The sequence below is a fragment of the Bemisia tabaci genome, chromosome 10, assembly GCF_918797505.1.
Source record: "Bemisia tabaci chromosome 10, PGI_BMITA_v3".
In the NCBI taxonomy this organism is placed as follows: domain Eukaryota; kingdom Metazoa; phylum Arthropoda; class Insecta; order Hemiptera; family Aleyrodidae; genus Bemisia; species Bemisia tabaci.
The window spans coordinates 20,626,038-20,650,730 of record NC_092802.1 but is presented as its reverse complement, the minus strand read 5'-3'; the positions used below and the strand labels follow the sequence as shown (position 1 = coordinate 20,650,730).

The 24,693-nt window shown below is 43.0% G+C and overlaps 1 protein-coding gene across 1 annotated transcript; it reads right to left on the bottom strand.

Annotated features, from left to right (window-relative positions):
• Positions 1–17,267: 17,267 nt before the first annotated feature.
• On the bottom strand, positions 17,268–21,622 carry LOC109036901 (BEN domain-containing protein 5-like). Its single transcript, XM_019051321.2, has 2 exons — positions 19,101–21,622; positions 17,268–18,139 (listed from the first exon to the last, which is right to left on the bottom strand). Exons 1-2 carry the CDS (start codon positions 19,282–19,284, stop codon positions 18,006–18,008), a joined length of 318 nt encoding a protein of 105 aa, XP_018906866.2. The 5' UTR covers positions 19,285–21,622; the 3' UTR covers positions 17,268–18,005.
• Positions 21,623–24,693: the final 3,071 nt, after the last annotated feature.

Below are 24,693 nucleotides of genomic sequence, written 5' to 3'. Positions count from 1 at the left end.
TTCAGTTTTGGAGTCCCCAAATAAAGTGGAAGCCCTGTCAATGTATTTGCTCCCTATCTTTGCATGGAGAGTTTGTCTTGATGTAGAGGTGGACTCTCAGGATAGCATGGGATATCCCCTCCATTTTTGCCTCAACTTGAGAGCTTTTTTTGAGCTTGCGAGTTGATTTCAGAGAAAACCAGTGGCACCATCGTGTTTCTCGCGAACTTTCACAAAAGAATCAACAATCAAATCGCAAATTCCTCACACATGCAACATCTCCATTATAAGTAGCAAGAAATTCCAGATAACAGAAATATGGAGACGTATTTGATAAGAAAATGCAAGTCCCTGCGATTTCTTTCCGCAGGATTGATGATATAACGACAGCAGCGCGTCGCAGAGGAGGGCCGCGATGTCGCGAGGGGCGCTCGTGGGTCGTGGCACGGCGCGCGGCCGCGCGCATCTCGCATATCAGCAATTTGTGACCGCAGAGTTAAAGATACGGCCAAACGGCCGAAATTTTTGTCTAAAGGGTCGCTACTCGCCAGATTCCTGTTACATAACATATTGTTACACTCTCATCAGGTATTTTTAAAATTAAATTTGGCAACTGCGCCAGGGTCAGCACTTATCCGAGGGGCCCCCAATTGGTATGGGGTCATGTTTAGACTTATTGACAACTTCTAATGACAGGAACAAATTGATCATAGAAAATGTGACCAAAATGATCCGGCCTAGTCCATAGGTTGCAAGAGATGTGTGCAATTAGGCGTAAAAGTCACCAACACGATTGATTCTTCCGGGCAAAATCGACTCGAGTGAAGAGGTGGATGTGAGGTGTGCCCATCAAGAAAAAATCTGACTGGTCTCATGATATTGTTTTCAGTTAGTCAAATAATTTTTCCACGTACTCAAAGAAACTCTCGCCAGTCATCCATCCGCTGTCGGAGAGTCCTACTGCCCAATCAGGTGGAATGGATTCAGCAATGGCTTTCGGCACTCTCGTACATTTGAAAATTACCATTGGTGGAGGGAGCTTACCCGCAGCATTATCATTCAGGAGGACGGTTAGACACTCTTTTTCGTCTGTATTTACAAGGCTGTATACATCCTTGGAGCCTCTTTCACATAGCGATTTATGGCCTTTAGTCGCCAAAAAGAACGCAGCTTCATCTGCGTTGAATACACGAGAAGGGTCTTTGAGTGCAGCCATTAGGAGCAAAAGACACTTGCTGCTGTTGAGGATGCGTCCATCAAGGCTGGTTGTCTTCCGGAACCGGTAGATGGGGGACATTGAATGTCCCCAAAGGTCAAGCATCTTGCGGGGATCCCACCAGGTCCCTCGTGTAACAAAGTGTTATGTCTTCTTCCACATTCAGGCGCCGCGCAGCGCTTTGGTGAGTTGCAGAAACTTAAACTGTGGGTAGACAGACAATTTGGGCAACGCCCTCGCTAGCGCTGCGCGACCCGGCGTTGAGAAGGTGTGAGGCGTAACGATGCCTCGCATTGCATGATTGTGTGTGGTGCATCGCACCACACACAACGTCTGCGGCTTGCTCCAATATTAGAGCGCTGTGCCTGGCTGGGGTTCGGACGCAGGTACTGACTAGGCTGGCTGGGGCCCGGACGCATATTCCCAAACCCCGCGTGGATTGTGAAATCCAGTTTAGACCCCAACCGAAGCCCCTTGTGCGGGTCCGAGACTCCTCCGCACCGGCTCGGCTCAGGTAGTCTCTCATCTCCGTCCAACCTTCATGCCCTTCCTCTGATTCCTTCTCAACAGTTTTGGCCACGAATTAATCGATGTAATATTTATTTATTCAGTTGAATCTTTTGAAACAGCAGGAATTTGAGGACTTTTTCGGTAAAAGGGCGAATGGAGCTTGCCATGCTATTGCATGTTCTTATCACACAGTTAAATTTTTCCCTAATATCTGTGACACAACTTTCGACAATTTCAAAATGGCTTTCCCCGAAAACTTCCGCGAGCACCTCGTGAAGCGAATTTTCCCCGTTTCCGTTGTCCATATCGGTTGGACAAATATCCCGAGTTAACAACACGTGCTGTTCGGCACGAACATCCCTTGGACACTGAAAAATTAGGAGGGCAACATGCCGCCTGCATCAATATCATCGATGTTTGGTATTTGAAATCCATATCGGAAGAGACAGGGTATGACTTGACTCTGACCTGAAAAAATCGTCCAAGTGGATCGAATAATCACGGTTTTTCATGAACAAGTCACTGGTGCATTTCAAAATGCACTCAACATGTGACAACTCTGCGAAGGGCTTGTTTTGAGGAGGAAGAAGATATTCTCCGGAAAACAAAAAGAGTGGACCGCGAGGTCACCCCCATTCATTCCGAAGGGTTGAAGAGACAATCAGACGGCGCGGCGAGACGCGAGACGGGAGAAAGGAGAAAGGAGAGAGGATGGCCGCAGTGCCCAAGGCCACTTGCTGAAGAGGCCCATGCCGACCGCGGCAGGGCTCAGAAGGCAGCGGCTAACGATTTTGAGGACAGGCTAGATTTTTCACAATCCACGCGGGGTTTGGGAATATGCGGCCCGGACGTTGCTCTTGAGGAAGTCCTAACCGTTGACGTAACCGTGAACTGATGTACCCTCTGCCTCTGCCCGCAACTATTTGCGCTCGAGAAATCTGGTTTGAGGCAACGGGAGGCTATTGACAACTTTTAATCACAGGGACAAACTGCCCCTGGTAAAAATGGGCTGTATGACTTTAAGGCTTATACGGTATTTTCGCTTACTGCTAGCCATATGATTCGATATAGCCGGCTCCATGAATTCATATGGCCAGCCGTATGAATGCATGTGGCCGGCTATATGAACTCATATGGCCGGCTGTATGAACTCATATGGCCAGCCGTATGAATGCATGTGGCCGGCTATATGAACATGCATGTGGCTATGTGAATTCATATAGCTGGCTTTATGGAATCATATGGCTGGCCATACGAATTCATACGGCTGGCCATATGCATTCACACGGCTGGCCATATGAATGCATGCAGCCGGCCTTATGAATTCAAATAGCTGTATGTGAGAATCCATACAGCCGACCATATGGATTCTTACTGCCAGCTATATGGACCGATACAGCCAGCCTTTAAAAATCTATGCAAATTGTTTCAATAAACTTATAAAACTATGTTTCTTTCCATTCATATTTGATGGATAAATATTTCACACTCAAATTATTCACTCCTGCATTACAATTAATACTGCATTAATATCTTAAGTTGTATTTTCTTCAACTGAATTATGTTTTAGCAGAGAGGATAAATTGTATGAAATATAATTCTTAAGATAAAAATGATGCACTCAAAATTGAATGTAAAAAATTCAATATACAGGGTTATTCAAAAGTTACGCACCACTGGCCATAACTTTAGTTCTAATTATGATATCGATTTGCGGTTTGTGGCGTCCTTCCTCATATCGAGGAGGAAACTTTTTGAGGAACTTTTCAGTTCTTCACCCCCAGGGGGGGCGGGGGGCAACTAAAAAACTTTAAATGGCAACCCCCATAATGTGATACATCGTTAGAAAGAGCATGAAAAAAGAAAATTTTTGGCGCAAACCGGAAGTCGATCTGACCCCCCTGTCCAAAGTTAGGGAGGTCCAAAGGTTATTTAGGGGGTCCGTACCTTCATTTTTTAGAGTAGCTTCGGCGGCTCTTGGATATACCGTTTCTCTTTTCAAAGAGTCCTCAATACTCCAAGTCTGATACCGAAGTCTTCATATTGCCCCCGGGCCACCACAGCCCCCCCGTAGGGGAGATGGGCCTGTTACAACGAAACATTGCATTAAAATGGAAAAAGTCACGGAAGAGCTTCAAACTTAGCATCAAATCTGAGTGGAACTTCTTGCCAATGTTAACGCAAACGCAGCCTGCGACTTTAAAGTGAGTTTTCAAAACTCTTAGCCCCCTGCCCCCCCTCATTTTTGGTTGCAGCGCGGGTAAAAACCGGGAAATTCACTACAAATAATGCCCTTAGTTAGCTTCTTTATTAGCTTCATTGTAATGCTTCGAACAAAGTCCTTGTCCTCGAAAGTTTCTGAAAAAGCGGTCTGAGCACTTCGTTCAAAATCCTCGTGCCTCTATTTCTTCTTCTTCTTTTTTTTTTAATTTCTTTGTTTATCCTCTTCATGTAATGCTGCTGACACAATGGCCGACGCTTCGTTCCCCTGATAGCCGGCCTTTTGCAAATCCAACATTCTCTCTGGTTTTCTTGACGACTTGTTGATGCCACGGGCTCAGGTGCCGGGTGTGGGGTTGGCTCGGAAGTTGGGTTGGTTTTCAAACGTGCTGAGCTTTTTCCCCCGGCGCAGGCCAATAATCTTTCATGCACCCGTTCTTCCCAATCAAAACCAGCTTCGCATGAGTCGAGGCAGCGCATTTCATTGTAATGCTTCGAACAAAGTCCTTGTCCTCGAAAGTTTCTGGAAAAGCGGTCTGAGCACTTCGTTCAAAATCCTCGTGCCTCTATTTCTTCTTCTTTTTTTTTTTTAATTTCTTCGTTTATCTTCTTCATATAATGCTGCTGACACAATGGCCGACGCTTCGTTCCCCTGATAGCCGGCCTTTTGCAAATCCAACATTCTCTCTGGTTTTCTTGACGACTTGTTGATGCCACGGGCTCAGGTGCCGGGTGCGGGGTTGGCTCGGAAGTTGGGTTGGTTTTCAAACGTGCTGAGCTTTTTCCCCCGGCGCAGGCCAATAATCTTTCATGCACCCGTTCTTCCCAATCAAAACCAGCTTCGCATGAGTCGAGGCAGCGCATTTCATTGTAATGCTTCGAACAAAGTCCTTGTCCTCGAAAGTTTCTGGAAAAGCGGTCTGAGCACTTCGTTCAAAATCCTCGTGCCTCTATTTCTTCTTCTTTTTTTTTTTTAATTTCTTCGTTTATCTTCTTCATATAATGCTGCTGACACAATGGCCGACGCTTCGTTCCCCTGATAGCCGGCCTTTTGCAAATCCAACATTCTCTCTGGTTTTCTTGACGACTTGTTGATGCCACGGGCTCAGGTGCCGGGTGCGGGGTTGGCTCGGAAGTTGGGTTGGTTTTCAAACGTGCTGAGCTTTTTCCCCCGGCGCAGGCCAATAATATTTCATGCACCCGTTCTTCCCAATCAAAACCAGCTTCGCATGAGTCGAGGCAGCGCATTTCATTGTAATGCTTCGAACAAAGTCCTTGTCCTCGAAAGTTTCTGGAAAAGCGGTCTGAGCACTTCGTTCAAAATCCTCGTGCCTCTATTTCTTCTTCTTTTTTTTTTTTAATTTCTTCGTTTATCTTCTTCATATAATGCTGCTGACACAATGGCCGACGCTTCGTTCCCCTGATAGCCGGCCTTTTGCAAATCCAACATTCTCTCTGGTTTTCTTGACGACTTGTTGATGCCACGGGCTCAGGTGCCGGGTGCGGGGTTGGCTCGGAAGTTGGGTTGGTTTTCAAACGTGCTGAGCTTTTTCCCCCGGCGCAGGCCAATAATCTTTCATGCACCCGTTCTTCCCAATCAAAACCAGCTTCGCATGAGTCGAGGCAGCGCATTTCATTGTAATGCTTCGAACAAAGTCCTTGTCCTCGAAAGTTTCTGGAAAAGCGGTCTGAGCACTTCGTTCAAAATCCTCGTGCCTCTATTTCTTCTTCTTTTTTTTTTTAATTTCTTCGTTTATCTTCTTCATATAATGCTGCTGACACAATGGCCGACGCTTCGTTCCCCTGATAGCCGGCCTTTTGCAAATCCAACATTCTCTCTGGTTTTCTTGACGACTTGTTGATGCCACGGGCTCAGGTGCCGGGTGCGGGGTTGGCTCGGAAGTTGGGTTGGTTTTCAAACGTGCTGAGCTTTTTCCCCCGGCGCAGGCCAATAATCTTTCATGCACCCGTTCTTCCCAATCAAAACCAGCTTCGCATGAGTCGAGGCAGCGCATTTCATTGTAATGCTTCGAACAAAGTCCTTGTCCTCGAAAGTTTCTGGAAAAGCGGTCTGAGCACTTCGTTCAAAATCCTCGTGCCTCTATTTCTTCTTCTTTTTTTTTTTAATTTCTTCGTTTATCTTCTTCATATAATGCTGCTGACACAATGGCCGACGCTTCGTTCCCCTGATAGCCGGCCTTTTGCAAATCCAACATTCTCTCTGGTTTTCTTGACGACTTGTTGATGCCACGGGCTCAGGTGCCGGGTGCGGGGTTGGCTCGGAAGTTGGGTTGGTTTTCAAACGTGCTGAGCTTTTTCCCCCGGCGCAGGCCAATAATCTTTCATGCACCCGTTCTTCCCAATCAAAACCAGCTTCGCATGAGTCGAGGCAGCGCATTTCATTGTAATGCTTCGAACAAAGTCCTTGTCCTCGAAAGTTTCTGGAAAAGCGGTCTGAGCACTTCGTTCAAAATCCTCGTGCCTCTATTTCTTCTTCTTTTTTTTTTTTAATTTCTTCGTTTATCTTCTTCATATAATGCTGCTGACACAATGGCCGACGCTTCGTTCCCCTGATAGCCGGCCTTTTGCAAATCCAACATTCTCTCTGGTTTTCTTGACGACTTGTTGATGCCACGGGCTCAGGTGCCGGGTGCGGGGTTGGCTCGGAAGTTGGGTTGGTTTTCAAACGTGCTGAGCTTTTTCCCCCGGCGCAGGCCAATAATCTTTCATGCACCCGTTCTTCCCAATCAAAACCAGCTTCGCATGAGTCGAGGCAGCGCATTTCATTGTAATGCTTCGAACAAAGTCCTTGTCCTCGAAAGTTTCTGGAAAAGCGGTCTGAGCACTTCGTTCAAAATCCTCGTGCCTCTATTTCTTCTTCTTTTTTTTTTTTAATTTCTTCGTTTATCTTCTTCATATAATGCTGCTGACACAATGGCCGACGCTTCGTTCCCCTGATAGCCGGCCTTTTGCAAATCCAACATTCTCTCTGGTTTTCTTGACGACTTGTTGATGCCACGGGCTCAGGTGCCGGGTGCGGGGTTGGCTCGGAAGTTGGGTTGGTTTTCAAACGTGCTGAGCTTTTTCCCCCGGCGCAGGCCAATAATCTTTCATGCACCCGTTCTTCCCAATCAAAACCAGCTTCGCATGAGTCGAGGCAGCGCATTTCATTGTAATGCTTCGAACAAAGTCCTTGTCCTCGAAAGTTTCTGGAAAAGCGGTCTGAGCACTTCGTTCAAAATCCTCGTGCCTCTATTTCTTCTTCTTTTTTTTTTTAATTTCTTCGTTTATCTTCTTCATATAATGCTGCTGACACAATGGCCGACGCTTCGTTCCCCTGATAGCCGGCCTTTTGCAAATCCAACATTCTCTCTGGTTTTCTTGACGACTTGTTGATGCCACGGGCTCAGGTGCCGGGTGCGGGGTTGGCTCGGAAGTTGGGTTGGTTTTCAAACGTGCTGAGCTTTTTCCCCCGGCGCAGGCCAATAATCTTTCATGCACCCGTTCTTCCCAATCAAAACCAGCTTCGCATGAGTCGAGGCAGCGCATTTCATTGTAATGCTTCGAACAAAGTCCTTGTCCTCGAAAGTTTCTGGAAAAGCGGTCTGAGCACTTCGTTCAAAATCCTCGTGCCTCTATTTCTTCTTCTTTTTTTTTTTAATTTCTTCGTTTATCTTCTTCATATAATGCTGCTGACACAATGGCCGACGCTTCGTTCCCCTGATAGCCGGCCTTTTGCAAATCCAACATTCTCTCTGGTTTTCTTGACGACTTGTTGATGCCACGGGCTCAGGTGCCGGGTGCGGGGTTGGCTCGGAAGTTGGGTTGGTTTTCAAACGTGCTGAGCTTTTTCCCCCGGCGCAGGCCAATAATCTTTCATGCACCCGTTCTTCCCAATCAAAACCAGCTTCGCATGAGTCGAGGCAGCGCATTTCATTGTAATGCTTCGAACAAAGTCCTTGTCCTCGAAAGTTTCTGGAAAAGCGGTCTGAGCACTTCGTTCAAAATCCTCGTGCCTCTATTTCTTCTTCTTTTTTTTTTTAATTTCTTCGTTTATCTTCTTCATATAATGCTGCTGACACAATGGCCGACGCTTCGTTCCCCTGATAGCCGGCCTTTTGCAAATCCAACATTCTCTCTGGTTTTCTTGACGACTTGTTGATGCCACGGGCTCAGGTGCCGGGTGCGGGGTTGGCTCGGAAGTTGGGTTGGTTTTCAAACGTGCTGAGCTTTTTCCCCCGGCGCAGGCCAATAATCTTTCATGCACCCGTTCTTCCCAATCAAAACCAGCTTCGCATGAGTCGAGGCAGCGCATTTCATTGTAATGCTTCGAACAAAGTCCTTGTCCTCGAAAGTTTCTGGAAAAAGCGGTCTGAGCACTTCGTTCAAAATCCTCGTGCCTCTATTTCTTCTTCTTTTTTTTTTTAATTTCTTCGTTTATCTTCTTCATATAATGCTGCTGACACAATGGCCGACGCTTCGTTCCCCTGATAGCCGGCCTTTTGCAAATCCAACATTCTCTCTGGTTTTCTTGACGACTTGTTGATGCCACGGGCTCAGGTGCCGGGTGCGGGGTTGGCTCGGAAGTTGGGTTGGTTTTCAAACGTGCTGAGCTTTTTCCCCCGGCGCAGGCCAATAATCTTTCATGCACCCGTTCTTCCCAATCAAAACCAGCTTCGCATGAGTCGAGGCAGCGCATTTCATTGTAATGCTTCGAACAAAGTCCTTGTCCTCGAAAGTTTCTGGAAAAGCGGTCTGAGCACTTCGTTCAAAATCCTCGTGCCTCTATTTCTTCTTCTTTTTTTTTTTAATTTCTTCGTTTATCTTCTTCATATAATGCTGCTGACACAATGGCCGACGCTTCGTTCCCCTGATAGCCGGCCTTTTGCAAATCCAACATTCTCTCTGGTTTTCTTGACGACTTGTTGATGCCACGGGCTCAGGTGCCGGGTGCGGGGTTGGCTCGGAAGTTGGGTTGGTTTTCAAACGTGCTGAGCTTTTTCCCCCGGCGCAGGCCAATAATCTTTCATGCACCCGTTCTTCCCAATCAAAACCAGCTTCGCATGAGTCGAGGCAGCGCATTTCATTGTAATGCTTCGAACAAAGTCCTTGTCCTCGAAAGTTTCTGGAAAAGCGGTCTGAGCACTTCGTTCAAAATCCTCGTGCCTCTATTTCTTCTTCTTTTTTTTTTTAATTTCTTCGTTTATCTTCTTCATATAATGCTGCTGACACAATGGCCGACGCTTCGTTCCCCTGATAGCCGGCCTTTTGCAAATCCAACATTCTCTCTGGTTTTCTTGACGACTTGTTGATGCCACGGGCTCAGGTGCCGGGTGCGGGGTTGGCTCGGAAGTTGGGTTGGTTTTCAAACGTGCTGAGCTTTTTCCCCCGGCGCAGGCCAATAATCTTTCATGCACCCGTTCTTCCCAATCAAAACCAGCTTCGCATGAGTCGAGGCAGCGCATTTCATTGTAATGCTTCGAACAAAGTCCTTGTCCTCGAAAGTTTCTGGAAAAGCGGTCTGAGCACTTCGTTCAAAATCCTCGTGCCTCTATTTCTTCTTCTTTTTTTTTTTAATTTCTTCGTTTATCTTCTTCATATAATGCTGCTGACACAATGGCCGACGCTTCGTTCCCCTGATAGCCGGCCTTTTGCAAATCCAACATTCTCTCTGGTTTTCTTGACGACTTGTTGATGCCACGGGCTCAGGTGCCGGGTGCGGGGTTGGCTCGGAAGTTGGGTTGGTTTTCAAACGTGCTGAGCTTTTTCCCCCGGCGCAGGCCAATAATCTTTCATGCACCCGTTCTTCCCAATCAAAACCAGCTTCGCATGAGTCGCGGCAGCGCATTTCATTGTAATGCTTCGAACAAAGTCCTTGTCCTCGAAAGTTTCTGAAAAAGCGGTCTGAGCACTTCGTTCAAAATCCTCGTGCCTCTATTTCTTCTTCTTTTTTTTTTTAATTTCTTCGTTTATCTTCTTCATATAATGCTGCTGACACAATGGCCGACGCTTCGTTCCCCTGATAGCCGGCCTTTTGCAAATCCAACATTCTCTCTGGTTTTCTTGACGACTTGTTGATGCCACGGGCTCAGGTGCCGGGTGCGGGGTTGGCTCGGAAGTTGGGTTGGTTTTCAAACGTGCTGAGCTTTTTCCCCCGGCGCAGGCCAATAATCTTTCATGCACCCGTTCTTCCCAATCAAAACCAGCTTCGCATGAGTCGAGGCAGCGCATTTCATTGTAATGCTTCGAACAAAGTCCTTGTCCTCGAAAGTTTCTGGAAAAGCGGTCTGAGCACTTCGTTCAAAATCCTCGTGCCTCTATTTCTTCTTCTTTTTTTTTTTAATTTCTTCGTTTATCTTCTTCATATAATGCTGCTGACACAATGGCCGACGCTTCGTTCCCCTGATAGCCGGCCTTTTGCAAATCCAACATTCTCTCTGGTTTTCTTGACGACTTGTTGATGCCACGGGCTCAGGTGCCGGGTGCGGGGTTGGCTCGGAAGTTGGGTTGGTTTTCAAACGTGCTGAGCTTTTTCCCCCGGCGCAGGCCAATAATCTTTCATGCACCCGTTCTTCCCAATCAAAACCAGCTTCGCATGAGTCGAGGCAGCGCAATTCATTGTAATTCTTCGAACAAAGTCCTTGTCCTCGAAAGTTTCTGAAAAAGCGGTCTGAGCACTTCGTTCAAAATCCTCGTGCCTCTATTTCTTCTTCTTTTTTTTTTTAATTTCTTCGTTTATCTTCTTCATATAATGCTGCTGACACAATGGCCGACGCTTCGTTCCCCTGATAGCCGGCCTTTTGCAAATCCAACATTCTCTCTGGTTTTCTTGACGACTTGTTGATGCCACGGGCTCAGGTGCCGGGTGCGGGGTTGGCTCGGAAGTTGGGTTGGTTTTCAAACGTGCTGAGCTTTTTCCCCCGGCGCAGGCCAATAATCTTTCATGCACCCGTTCTTCCCAATCAAAACCAGCTTCGCATGAGCCGAGGCAGCGAATTTCCGAGCGTTCGTGCTGGCCCTAAGACTCATCGACTAAATTTACCGCTTCCGCCCAGTTGTTCCCCTGATTGATCCCCCCGTGGATTCCTTTCGAGAACGTAATGACATAGTCGCCAGCCTCTTGATTAGCCACATAAATTGGGATTTCCATCTGAAGTAAATATTTTATCGAGATGATTACCCGTTTGTGCACAAGATAATTAGGGCATACTGCTTCGACGGGATTCGCCTCTCTCACAATGTTGTAAAATAGTAAATTTGACTTTACAGCTGGAGCCATCCATGATTTAATAGCTCCTGCGACGAGGAAATTGGCGGAGTATGCTCCCCTATCCTCTTCATGAGGAGGAAACTCGGCTCTTCTAGCTCCGAAGTATGTATACTTCGTATGAAGCCCATGCCTTCCTACATGCATAGCTATTCGATTGAACAAATTTTCTTTATCGGTAATAAATCCGTCGACACCAAAATCTCCTGCAACATTTAGTAGCAGCGGGTCCTCCAGATCAGTGATGTATTCGTTACCGCTTTCGTCATTTTGTACTTTTCTGTGCCAATTTGAAATAATGGGACACCGTCCGCTTTTAGGACAATGTTCGATTACCTCTGCGTAGCCACATGGTAACAATCTGCATGTCTGGGTTTTCACTTTGCCTTTGATTTGCTCCAGAAACTCGGCTCTTCTAGCTCCGAAGTATGTATACTTCGTATGAAGCCCATGCTAGGGTGGAGCGAAAAAATCGAATTTCGCGGGAGGAGCGGGTCTCATTGAAAAAAAGTTGTCAAATGGGTCCAAAATGACGTACAAGAAATTTCGCCGCATAAAATTGACCCCCTCCCATTCCATAGTGGCTTTAAAGGCCTAAAATTTCAGTATGAGATATCATGGTTTCAGACATATCAATTTCAAAAGATTTTCAAAAGTTAAGACCCTTTGGGCCGAAATTTCGTCCATTTTGTCGTATCATGAACGCAAAACGCTCAATTTGCTCGTATTTGTAAGAAAAAATTGCCGCGCGGGCACCCTTCCAGGATGCATCGAGATATTTGGAAAACGGTGTGTGAGTTTACACAATCCGGGTAGTTTTCGACGTTTTGCGATCCCAAGGACCGAAATTTCGTCCGTTTTGGCGTATTTACAACGGTTAACCCATAAAAGCGTAAGCAAGGCGCTCTCGCACTCCGCGGACGAAGTCGTCGCGCGCGCGGCCGCTTGGCGTCCGGTTTAACCTTTCCGGTGCAGGAACAGCAGCGACAGGAATTTTCGTGGCTAGCGGCAATGCTTATGAAGAAGACCTGGATATGCTTCACAAGTGTATATGCTATTGAGAAAAATATTTTGTTATAATGAAAAGGTTTTCTCGGAAAGAATGATTTTATACGTAAAACTGAATCTGAAATAAATCACATATTTACACTGAAATAAAAACAGATATTTTTGAAAACTGTGTGCAGGCTTTAGCCTATTTTTACACTCTAGTCTCAAAAAGGAGAAAAAGAAAAGTAAAAATAGTTACCGGAGCTTACCACGGGGAGGCCCTGCACTTGAAGCTCCACCCCCCAACCCTTTCATGGAACTTTGACGGTTTCTTAAGTGAATAATTGAGATAAATTTTTAATTTCTTACCTCATCACTTAGGCTACTTGAATGACTTTTAGATCCGAAATTCCGATTTTGTGTTGAATTTCGGCATCTTCTTACTATGGCTAAGTCGCTGGATTATTAGCAGATGTTTTTCTTCCTGCGTTGTTGCTATAGCAGAAACTTCAGTGACCTCTTTTACACACCGCTCTACAGCTTGTGAATGACACGGAAATGAAGTTTTATAAATGCAATTGTTGATGCTTAACTTTTCCAAATCATCTGTGCTCGGATTTCTTAAGATAGGTGGCACTGTGACAGAAACTTTCTTCCAATCGATTAGCTTTGTGTAGTCATCAGCTGCAAATTTGATCTGCGGAACTTCAAATGTTCGCAGAGTTCCTTGTTTGGACGTGTCGTTGCGTGCTTCTTTAATGAGTTTCCACGCTTTTTGTCTGATGTTTGCTCGCTTATCGGCAACCATAGCAGTTAAAATATTCTCTGGATGTGCAAAATATCCATTTCTCTGAATGACGGGGTCAATGATTATTTTCAAATGAGAGGGCAAATATCTTGAAAAACTTATCATTTTCCACAAATTTTGAGCTCCATGGTGGATGTAATGATTTTTCTTCACAGAAAACCAGACCGGAGCATAAACTTTCTGCACGTATGTCACTAAAATCGTCAAATTTTCATTTGGTGCTTCGGTGCTTACGTAAAGTCGGAGGATTCTGCTGGCTGTCGTCAACCAGCGCGAGTGAGCGACTTTTCCTGGAGTTTTTCGGGCTAATTCTTCGCTACAGAATCCTGCAGAGACAGCGCAAGACATTTCTAGTAAATAAAACTGATCGTTGCTGAGATCTTTAAAGTCAGCTACGGTAAATTCTACCGAACTTTGAATTGGCTCAAATTCAATGACTGTCAGTGTATGGCAACAGTGCAAACTCGAGCCGATGGGTCCAGAAAAGGTGTTTGGACCTTTGGTTCCTCCGTCGAGCTTTTCTATGAGATGTCTCAGCGGTAGTTCGTCGCCGTGGAGAAGACATATCGCCCACTGCAAAGCTCGATTAAATTCTTCCTCCATTAAGCATATCACGCCACCTCTATTCCCAACATTCACGTTGGTCCCATCACTGCCAATGATCTTTAAATTCACTGGATCAATTTTATTTCGTACCAAGTATTCGATGATTGCCGATTTGATGTTTTCAGCCGTTCCACTTTCTGGAGACACAAATCCAAGGTAGCGGGATTGTGGCTCCTGTAAAAGCACGATGTGCTCCTCGGACTTTTTTTGCCGATAAGTTCTTTTGCCTTCTGTGACTGTAGAAATCGTTTCGTCTTTCCTCCCGTCAAAGTACAATGCTTCAACAAATTTTGGTGACAGTTCCTCAGCCTCCTTTGTTTTATTGAATAGCTTTTTCCTCTGTCTTCTTATGCAACTTCGGTCCACCACTGTTGATCGATCCGTCTTCGTTATGAGCTTAGCATCGACAAATGCAGCGTTTACAAACAAGGCAGCATTTCTAGAAGAGACACCAGTTCTAGCACATACTTCAGCCACGGTGGGTAGTTCCAATCGCATTTGACCAGAGATCGCCGTGGAAATCGAGGTATTTCTTAAAAATGTCTTAGGAGCGCAGAAATCAGCATCCGACACTTCTTGATCAGAACATTCAGACTGATGGTGGGGCGAAAGTTCTTCCGGCAAAGATTCATCTGAAGTGGAAGATTCAGGTGTTGAAGCTGAAGCACTAGTGGATTGTGATTTCCTCCTTTCTTTCATCTTCAAACGAGCTGTTTCTGCACAGTCCTTTCCGCCGATTGTTTGCTTACGAGGTCCTCGTTGATATTTCACGAAATCTCTTTCCTTTTCTGGAACTTTATTGGTTTTGGAACACTGACACTTACTAAAACTTTAGCATTTGCACGTGCAAATATCGAACAGTTTTTGTACTTGCTTCTTAAAGTCTTGAACTTTTTTCACATCCGCTTTGGATTTGTTTATTTTATTTACACTTTTCATAATAACATGAAGTTTTCCGTGAAAACGGATTAAAACTAATTTGGCATATCGTTCAGGGCAGGTCGGAATTGACGCACGACACCATATTTCTAGAACTTTTCCCGCGACGCGAGCTGCTATCTGATGCACTGTTGGTTCTCGACCTCCATTATTCGCCTTTAAATTTTCACGGGTATAAAGAAAGTATTTCATCACATCAGTATAAGTTGGTAGAACGTTCTCTTTTAATTTCGCAGACGCACCAAAAATCGCGTGTTCCGCACCACTGCGCGTTATCTTTTTCGCCATGCGCACTAATGTTCCCGATAATATGGGTCCGAAAAGAGCCGTTGAAGTGATAACTGAATGAAGATTCCGTCGAGTTACAGAAGCGACACTGCGAGATCCGAACGGTAGGAGACTTGAGCGAAAACTGATTACGATAAATGAGCAGGACGACCTGGTCGGTGTAGACAAACTTTTCCATACGAACACAAAATTTGGACTTTGCCCTTGAGGTCCTCGATAAATCCTTAATGATAAGGGTATCCCCAAAACATGGAAACTCCTATCGCTGCTGCACCTGCATCGACCGACCGGGTGCCGCATCGTGCGTTGGTTTTTCCTGACACCTCCAGACGGTCAATACGGACGCCAAGCGTCCGCGGCGCGACGACTTCGTCCGTGGAGTGCGGGAGCGCCTTGCTTACGCTTTTATGGGTTAACCGTTGTAAATACGCCAAAACGGACGAAATTTCGGCCCTTGGGGTCGCAAAACGTCGAAAACTACCCGGATTGTGTATACTCACACACCGTTTTCCAAATATCTCGATGCATCCTGGAAGGGTGCCCGCGCGGCAATTTTTTCTTACAAATACGAGCAAATTGTGCGTTTTGCGTTCATGATACGACAAAATAGACGAAATTTCGGCCCTAAGGGTCTTAACTTTTGAAAATCTTTTGAAATTGATATGTCTGAAACCATGATATCTCATACTGAAATTTTAGGCCTTTAAGGCCACTATGGAGTGGGAGGGGGTCAATTTTATGCGGCGAAATATCTTGTACGTCATATTGGACCCATTTGACAACTTTTTTTCAATGAGACCCGCTCCTCCCGCGAAATTCGATTTTTTCGCTCCACCCTACCCATGCCTTCCTACATGCATCGCTATTCGATAGAACAAGTTTTCTTTATCGGTAATAAATCCGTCGACACCAAAATCTCCTGCAACATTTAGTAGCAGCGGGTCCTCCAGATCAGTGATGTATTCGTTACCGCTTTCGTCATTTTGTACTTTTCTGTGCCAATTTGAAATAATGGGACACCGTCCGCTTTTAGGACAATGTTCGATTACCTCTGCGTAGCCACATGGTAACAATCTGCATGTCTGGGTTTTCACTTTGCCTTTGATTTGCTCCAGAAACTCGGCTCTTCTAGCTCCGAAGTATGTATACTTCGTATGAAGCCCATGCCTTCCTACATGCATAGCTATTCGATTGAACAAGTTTTCTTTATCGGTAATAAATCCGTCGACACCAAAATCTCCTGCAACATTTAGTAGCAGCGGGTCCTCCAGATCAGTGATGTATTCGTTACCGCTTTCGTCATTTTGTACTTTTCTGTGCCAATTTGAAATAATGGGACACCGTCCGCTTTTAGGACAATGTTCGATTACCTCTGCGTAGCCACATGGTAACAATCTGCATGTCTGGGTTTTCACTTTGCCTTTGATTTGCTCCAGAAACTCGGCTCTTCTAGCTCCGAAGTATGTATACTTCGTATGAAGCCCATGCCTTCCTACATGCATAGCTATTCGATTGAACAAGTTTTCTTTATCGGTAATAAATCCGTCGACACCAAAATCTCCTGCAACATTTAGTAGCAGCGGGTCCTCCAGATCAGTGATGTATTCGTTACCGCTTTCGTCATTTTGTACTTTTCTGTGCCAATTTGAAATAATGGGACACCGTCCGCTTTTAGGACAATGTTCGATTACCTCTGCGTAGCCACATGGTAACAATCTGCATGTCTGGGTTTTCACTTTGCCTTTGATTTGCTCCAGAAACTCGGCTCTTCTAGCTCCGAAGTATGTATACTTCGTATGAAGCCCATGCCTTCCTACATGCATAGCTATTCGATTGAACAAGTTTTCTTTATCGGTAATAAATCCGTCGACACCAAAATCTCCTGCAACATTTAGTAGCAGCGGGTCCTCCAGATCAGTGATGTATTCGTTACCGCTTTCGTCATTTTGTACTTTTCTGTGCCAATTTGAAATAATGGGACACCGTCCGCTTTTAGGACAATGTTCGATTACCTCTGCGTAGCCACATGGTAACAATCTGCATGTCTGGGTTTTCACTTTGCCTTTGATTTGCTCCAGAAACTCGGCTCTTCTAGCTCCGAAGTATGTATACTTCGTATGAAGCCCATGCCTTCCTACATGCATAGCTATTCGATTGAACAAGTTTTCTTTATCGGTAATAAATCCGTCGACACCAAAATCTCCTGCAACATTTAGTAGCAGCGGGTCCTCCAGATCAGTGATGTATTCGTTACCGCTTTCGTCATTTTGTACTTTTCTGTGCCAATTTGAAATAATGGGACACCGTCCGCTTTTAGGACAATGTTCGATTACCTCTGCGTAGCCACATGGTAACAATCTGCATGTCTGGGTTTTCACTTTGCCTTTGATTTGCTCCAGTAATTTTAGCCTGGCAGGATTTCCTTCTAAATATGTTCTCCGGACATCATCGTTCAATCGAAAGTGCAATATACCAGATCCATCCCCGCCATTTAATGTGAGGTATCCATTAGGCGCTTTGATGTGTTGGTATACTTCTTTCTTGGAGCTGATACGAATGATCGGGACCTTCAATACTTTAATTCTATTCTGTGGATCCTCCGGATCCAAAAGGGTGTATCCTTGTTCCGTTTCCTCGAAATTTAAAAGGGGGTCGTATATCTTCATTTTTCCCTGGAGAAGAGAAATGATGGAAATGACTTAGACGAAAGCCAAGGATGAGATAAGTACTATAGCTCCCTCCATCTTCGTTGGAACTTCATGTACACTAATAACTGTTTAGTGATCAAATTTTCGGTAAAAATCCATTCAACTGGATGCAAGACGCGAACACAAATGAATTTGCAAATTGCAGAACTAGCTTCATAGTAAAAATCATAGATATATGATAAAAATAAACCATTAAAAAACAGAACAGGTTTTGAGGTATTTGTATTATTAGGACCTGTTATTTGTATTTATATTGTATTAAAAATTTGTATTTTAATTTTATTTGTATTTGTATTTTATTTTTATAGTTGTATTTGTATTTGTATTTTTTAAATTTGTATAACTCTCAGCACCTTACAAATTTAAGGAAATACGACGGATTCATAATAAAAATCATAGATTGTATTTGCACACAAAAAATCTAGAATTAAAATGAATGATAATAAATACTATTTACAGGTCTTTACATACAACTTAAGATTTCCTCTTAGACTTTTGGCACAATTTTTGGATTTTATCTGCGATGTATACGTTTAATCGGTTCAGACGAGTCTCTTCACTGGCATCTCCTTCGACGGTACTGGATTTGACTCTCTTCTCATACAAACCTAAAAGCAAAGATAGGAAAATTTTAGTTTCAAAAAGATAGGCATGATGAAAGGAAATACTGCAAAATGCAATATCCCAGTTTAAATATAGATAAATTTAATTAGGTCATGGGGTTACCTTAAATAAACGCAAGAGGACAAACTCCACATATTTCAGCTTCTTCATTCTTGAAAGGAAAGATTATGAAAGCTATTACCTTGCAAAGTTATTTCCAAGTTGGGATTCATTTTTTGCAATGAGCAGCGGTGAGAGCATTTAATTTACCAGAAGGGGACTCATAGTAACCAAATTTCAGAGCAGAAAAAAGTCGCCTAAGCTTGATTTGTCAGAAATTATAACGGGAAAGTGAAGGTGTATCATCTTAGCTCTTTGAATTATGTGAGTCATGTTTTTCCATTAAAGACTCAAAACTCATTCAATGAAAATTTCATACTGATGATTGGAGAGCCTTGTAGAGAAAAATGTACATATTAGTAGTCACTTAAATATACATGAGGACATAAGGTGATCAGGATTTTCTTTGCAATGCGGCCTCTGCCTCAGACCATTGATGTATATCAGTATAGAGAGCTTAATAGTGTTTTCTTTTGAAAAACAGAAGTTGCTGTCACACAGCTTGACAAGCAGTGTGAGTGCTTTTGTAGGTGATAAATGGACCGCATTGAGCAGAAAGGAACCAAGGCACATCAGCTATTGCCAACTTTAATCAGACAATTTAATTTTTTACATGAGGAAGGTTGTGCGAATTTTTGGAAAAATTACAGCGAATTATTTGCATAGTGCTAAGCAAATTCCTAAAAATTGTCCAAAGAATTTGCACAAAGGATGTCTTGTAAAAAAATAACTTGCCTCGTTAAGTTTGGCAATAGCTGATGTGGCTTGGTTCCTTTCTGCTGAACGCGGTCCAAATGGAGACCAATTTGAACCATTGTAAGAATAGTTGAAGGTACAATTACTTACTTTTCAGAAGAGCATATTTTCTGGCGTCCAGCTTCGGTTTGGGTTTTGCCTCTTTACTATCCTTAAAGGCCTTGCCTGTGACCGATGAGTTCCTTAACTTTTCTTCTCCGTACAGAGCTAAGGCTAAATTTTTAGCATATAATGAATCGCCAGCAGCGCCATCCTTAACACTGTGTAAGCACATACGCAGTGTTGCTGCATCCAGGGAAACTTTATGCTGGAACAACAAAGATTGAGTTAAATAAATTAATTATTTCAATAATTTTGAATACATACATAGTAAGTAACAATGCTGCAGACAAGGTCATCGGTAAGCCAATGAATTCGTCTCCTCTTCTTGACCGAAAAATCTGTTTACAATGTCTGGTGAAGAGAATACATTCTGGAACACTTCTATAAACCATTCAAAAGCTATAAGAGAAGACCATCATTGAGAAAAATCCTCCATTATTTCGTTAGCATTTCTATTCCACACGAAAAGTAAATTTGCCGTTTCTTCCATTTCAGTATTTTTTACTGGCATAAGAACATTTATAAGAGAATCGTCGTACGAATTCCCCTAAAACTTGCAGTGATTTTTCTGTTTACCTGTGAAAAATACTGATAAAATTTTCTGAAATTTGTTTGCAATGATACTCCGATGTAAAAATATCTATTGGTAAAAATATTGCAACATCACGAGCAATCCACTCCTTCATGCAGAAGACGAAGAATTGTCGAAAGGTAAAATTGTTCCAAGTTTTATGCGTAAACAAGACTTTCAAGTGTGCATCATTCATGATTACAAAACTGTAACTTTTCTAAAAGGAAGCTTTTCCCTTATCTGATGATGTCCAATGCTGATTTAGTTAATTTTAGGCCATTGAGTTGGGGTAGAGCCTCAAGTAAAATAGCAAAATCCTTTAGAAAACTAATTTGTTTAACCTTTTCTTGCACTTGGACTGGAGAAACATTCATAACTGAGCCCTTAGAGGCCTTTGAAGAGACAAATGCCACGTAAAAGGGAGGATCTCGAGAATTAAACTTACCATTGGAGATTTTTTGGACGGTGACACGGGCGAGCCCGGAGATGTTTTCCCCACTGACGGTGGAGTGAAACTTGAAGAGCCATCTTTTTTACTTGGAGGAGTTGCATCTCCTTGGTTCAGCGGGGAGGAATACACTGCATCATCCATAGATTTGGACCGTCGGGGGGTCACTTTCCCTACACTAGATGACACCGACACCTGCAATTCAAATTTTATCATAATATAAAGAGAAATTAAAAATAAGTTAACCCTGGGAATGGTAAATTTGGACTGAATTTTGCAATATGAACCTATAAATTCTCTTGAGTTAAAGAATGACTTAATCCTTGTGTTTACTTCCACCAAAGTACCAATCGTAAAAGGATTAGATTTCTGTAGATCGTCTGTTTGAGATGAAAATCCAAAAATAAAAGTAAGAAGGAGACATTTTTAATATTATGTATTTATACAATATTGAAACTTCGCAGAGCACTCTGGTCCATTTCGAAAATCATAAATATAGTTCTCATGAGCAATGCTTAATAATTTGATCCACTGACTTCTTCCTCTATCAGCCAGCAGCTTGTCGACTCAGTTGTAAGCAACTGCTTTGCAGTCACCCAATGGTGGTCGAGAGGACGATAGAGGCGTGCAGCAGCATTGCTCGCGGTTATGCCGTGGTCAATCCTTGATCGCTACGGAACGAATGCAATACAGTTGCTTGCAAACAAGAAGTAAGCAAATACCAACTTAGCTGACGACACCTCTACTAATAAAATTCCCGTAGTCGGTACCTTGAAATTCCAACAAATATCATGATTAACGTAAAGGTTTTCTGGCATCGAACCTAAGCTCAGGAGTTGAAAAATTAATTGCAATGGAGGTCATTGTAAAATTCAATAAGGTAGGAAAAAATTAGGCCACAGAATCGCATCCAATGCAGCGCAGTATTTCTGTGTCACGAGCAATGCTTTGGTTGTAGCCAATTATTTCCCTAGAATTGAGCAGTCCAGTACTTTCCTTGCAAACTATTTCTCAGACTCCAGCGCAGAAGGAATGGAGGTTTTAGGGCCTGTAGGTCCAAGACCCTACAAGTCAAAGATTGTTTTCCAACAGGTGAGCCGAGGTTGAACGACTGAATAGAATTCCTGCTTAAATCAGCATCAAAACTGGGATGCGATGACTGACTGATATCGCTCATTGATGTTGAAACGAGTAAAATCAAAATGATGCTTATCACAGCATAATTGAAGTGCTGCCGCTAATTATGAAAAAAACTGTGCCTTCAGATGAAAAATTCTTGACCAGAAAGAGACAGTTGAAACTCAGTGATGAGAAAGACAAAGAAAGGCATGTGAGGCAAAGTCAGCACTTTACATCTAGCGACACAAAAACAAGGGTTTCATCTTCTGAACGGAAGGATTTAGACTCCAACCAGGAGAAGGCAGTTCACTCACGCGCAATTGCAAGTCAGTCTCACACGCGACGTCTTGATATGCATGTCTATGTAATCGTTTGTTAAATAAAACCCAATACGCCCTGGCTAGTGGTGGTTTCTAGCTTTAAAAAATGACTTTTTGATCGAACCGAAATTCCCGAAAGTTTAACAATTGACTCACTATCGGATAGCACTGTGGTGCATTTTACAGGAGTGCTGGTGAAGGGAAGGGAGTCTGAATCGGATAATTCACTGCCACTGCCACTAGGGTAGATCACTGTAGGTTGATCTCGCTCTTTGAATTTTTTCCATATTCCAGAACGTGATTTTGGGCCCTCTCTACGGTATTTTCTTCGTTTGCGACCCTGAAATGTGACAGGTTACAATCAGCACCACGCAATTTCATGAACGTGCCCAGTCGTTCCAATAAAATGAACTACCACTTTCATTTAAGAAATGTCCTTAAAAATATGTTTGCTGAACACAATTGGGTAAAAGAACACTACCCTTATTTCAGCATTTTCTCTGCCTCAAACATAAAATTCATTGCTTTACGTAATGAAAAAGCGTGCTTGATTTGAGAAGTAATGAAAAGTAATTGCGTTCTTCGAGTAATCATCGAACATGTGTACAATGTAGGGATAACTTTAAGGAGTTCAGGAGGTGCAACTCGAATCAGAGAAGAGTTGATGTTCATTTACTTGAGACTGGCATGCAGCTATCTGATGTGTTTCGACTAAATCACTGAGGTCATATGTACCTACTCTAGGCCCTGAAATTACTGAATATGATCACTGTTGATATCACTGTTGACACTGTTATCATTATGTCCGATTATGTCCTCATCAAAATTGACATCCGAATTGCGCTTGTTGAGATTTTTTTCATCAAAATAAGACAGACCCAGAATACTGGGAGAGTGTCTGGAATTTGATTCATCTGCTTCACTTTCAACTGTTGATTTTAGATTTTTGTTGTTTGTTATTGTTTTTTGAGGGGCAGTGAAGACTAGAGCAGCAGAACTTTTGCCCTTTTTCTTTGAAGGTGAAGAATTTGGCGAAAACACTACTTTGGATTTTTTCTTGCGACACCCAACGCCTTTTTTTTCATTTTCATATGCATATTTTGTGCTGCGGTTGGAATTCATCCGCACACAATTTTCCCACGCATGATCATAGACAGCTGTTGCAAACATAGAAAAGAGAAAAGGTCAATAAGATGGACTCCTTGCTCTTCTTACGCTATTACACTAGATACTTTCTTGTCACCTGCCCAGTACCTCATTGACTTTTTTTGCACTTTAAATGAACTTGGATCAGAATGCAAAAACCATCACTTTGGATCCGTATAAGTTAAGTCATGAAACAAAGTTCTTAAGCCTTGGTACTCTAATGCACCATCCGGGTCTATTTCATACAGATAGCACCGTAAAAACAAAAATGAGAATAAGCTGTCCGGTGGTGGCTTGATTTTTAGCATGGAATACAATTTGCAACAAATATCCAGTGCTAATAGTGGTGTGTCTACTCTGTATATTATGATGCCTATGCAGACATTGCATTCATTACCTACTACGACTGGAATGGGCTGCCCTGGATATCCACTTTAATGCAGTATCTTTTTCCTTAATACTAACTTCTGGATTGCTTCCAGATTGGTTTCAGCGTACAGTAAGAACTCATCTTTTGTTTCAATTCTGCTTGGTTTCCACTTCTTGTCGTTTTTACTGGGTAACAAAATTGGCAGCAACATAAAAGAATGAAGGGTTCGTTCACAATCATCTGAAAGTAATTATTAAACAAATACTGCAAATAATACTGAACGAAGCTATTCTCTAAATAAAATGCCATGGTTGTCATTCAACAGTCTGCAGTTTAAGCATCAAAATCTCCTGAAAAATCAGACCCTTCTATCCAGTGTGTGCGAAAAGTATGAATAATTTTTACTATCTCTAGAACAATTACAGATAATAACACACAGTTCGGATGGGAATTCCTGAAATAAAATTACGTAAATTTCTTGAAGGAAGCAGCTTGTAAATTTAAAATGAGCATCCCCAATGTGTAATACCTCCTTGGAAAGAACAGGAAATATGAAAATTTTGGCAAATACTGTAGTGCCCTATTAAACATAAGAACCCAATGCAACTTGTCATCTGCGGGCATCTTGGATATGCCGGATGGAGCATTCTGTAACAATGCACAACCTGCAGGTTTCGCTAGATTTTTTTTTTTCAATGAGGTATCACACAATGTTCCCATTTGACATACCATTGTCATCCTCTGGGACTGGGGGTCATGGCCCTTTGGAAAAACACTCATCAAAACTGCAAATTGATATCTGCAGCTGCTCTGAAAAAATAAACAAGTAATAGGGTGGTAGAAAATTGATGTGGTTGATGGTAATATTAAGAAGTATCCATAGCTTTTGCTATTCTACTAAGTTTCCCCTGAGAATAGGAGAATAAAAATGTTACGATTCGTTCATCTCTCCCTGTTCCCAGGTGATTGATTTCAGTAGGTTTGCTCCCACGTAGCGCTCCAAACCACCTCAAAATTGAATGAACTTACAGGAGGATGACAAGTTATCTTGGATTTCACAATTTCCTGACTTATCTTCCCATAACTTTCTACACATTTCTTTTAAACATTTCCTTCCCCATAAATATTTACTACACTATAAAATTTATAATATGAGGTTGTTACATCTGCCATATGAGATGGGCCCAGAATGGAAATTTTTCATTTTTTCAGGTATCAAAGGGTATGGTCCAAGGTGTCCAAAAATGGCCAGCTTTTTGATCTGTTCCCCCCTGGAGAGGGGGGAGGGGGGTCCAATGAAAATCACTCTTTTGGGCATAACTCGAGAACGGTTAAAGATAATACACCAAACTTTTTTTAAATGAAAAAGCATAATAAAAACTTTCGTTTGATGTATTGGAAGTTAGTATTTAATCGATTTTTGAATAAGTTGTTAGACCCAGCTGAGCTGATAGTGCAAATAACAATCTGAGGGAGGACTTATTAATAACAGTAGCGAAAGTGTATGTGTAGTCTACGCCAAAACGTTGTTTAAAACAGCCCGTTTTTTGAAGCCATTGGTTCTTTTAAATTTTGATTATCTACTCATGCACACTGAAATGAAATAA

Bases quoted from the DNA above. Each gene is read 5' to 3' on its own strand.
- LOC109036901 (XM_019051321.2), bottom strand. From the start codon at position 19,284: ATGTGCTTACACAGTGTTAAGGATGGCGCTGCTGGCGATTCATTATAT. The intron at 18,140-19,100 runs GTAAGTAATTGT...CTTTGCTTTTAG, and splicing joins AAAATATGCTCTTCTGAAAA to GTTTGTATGAGAAGAGAGTC.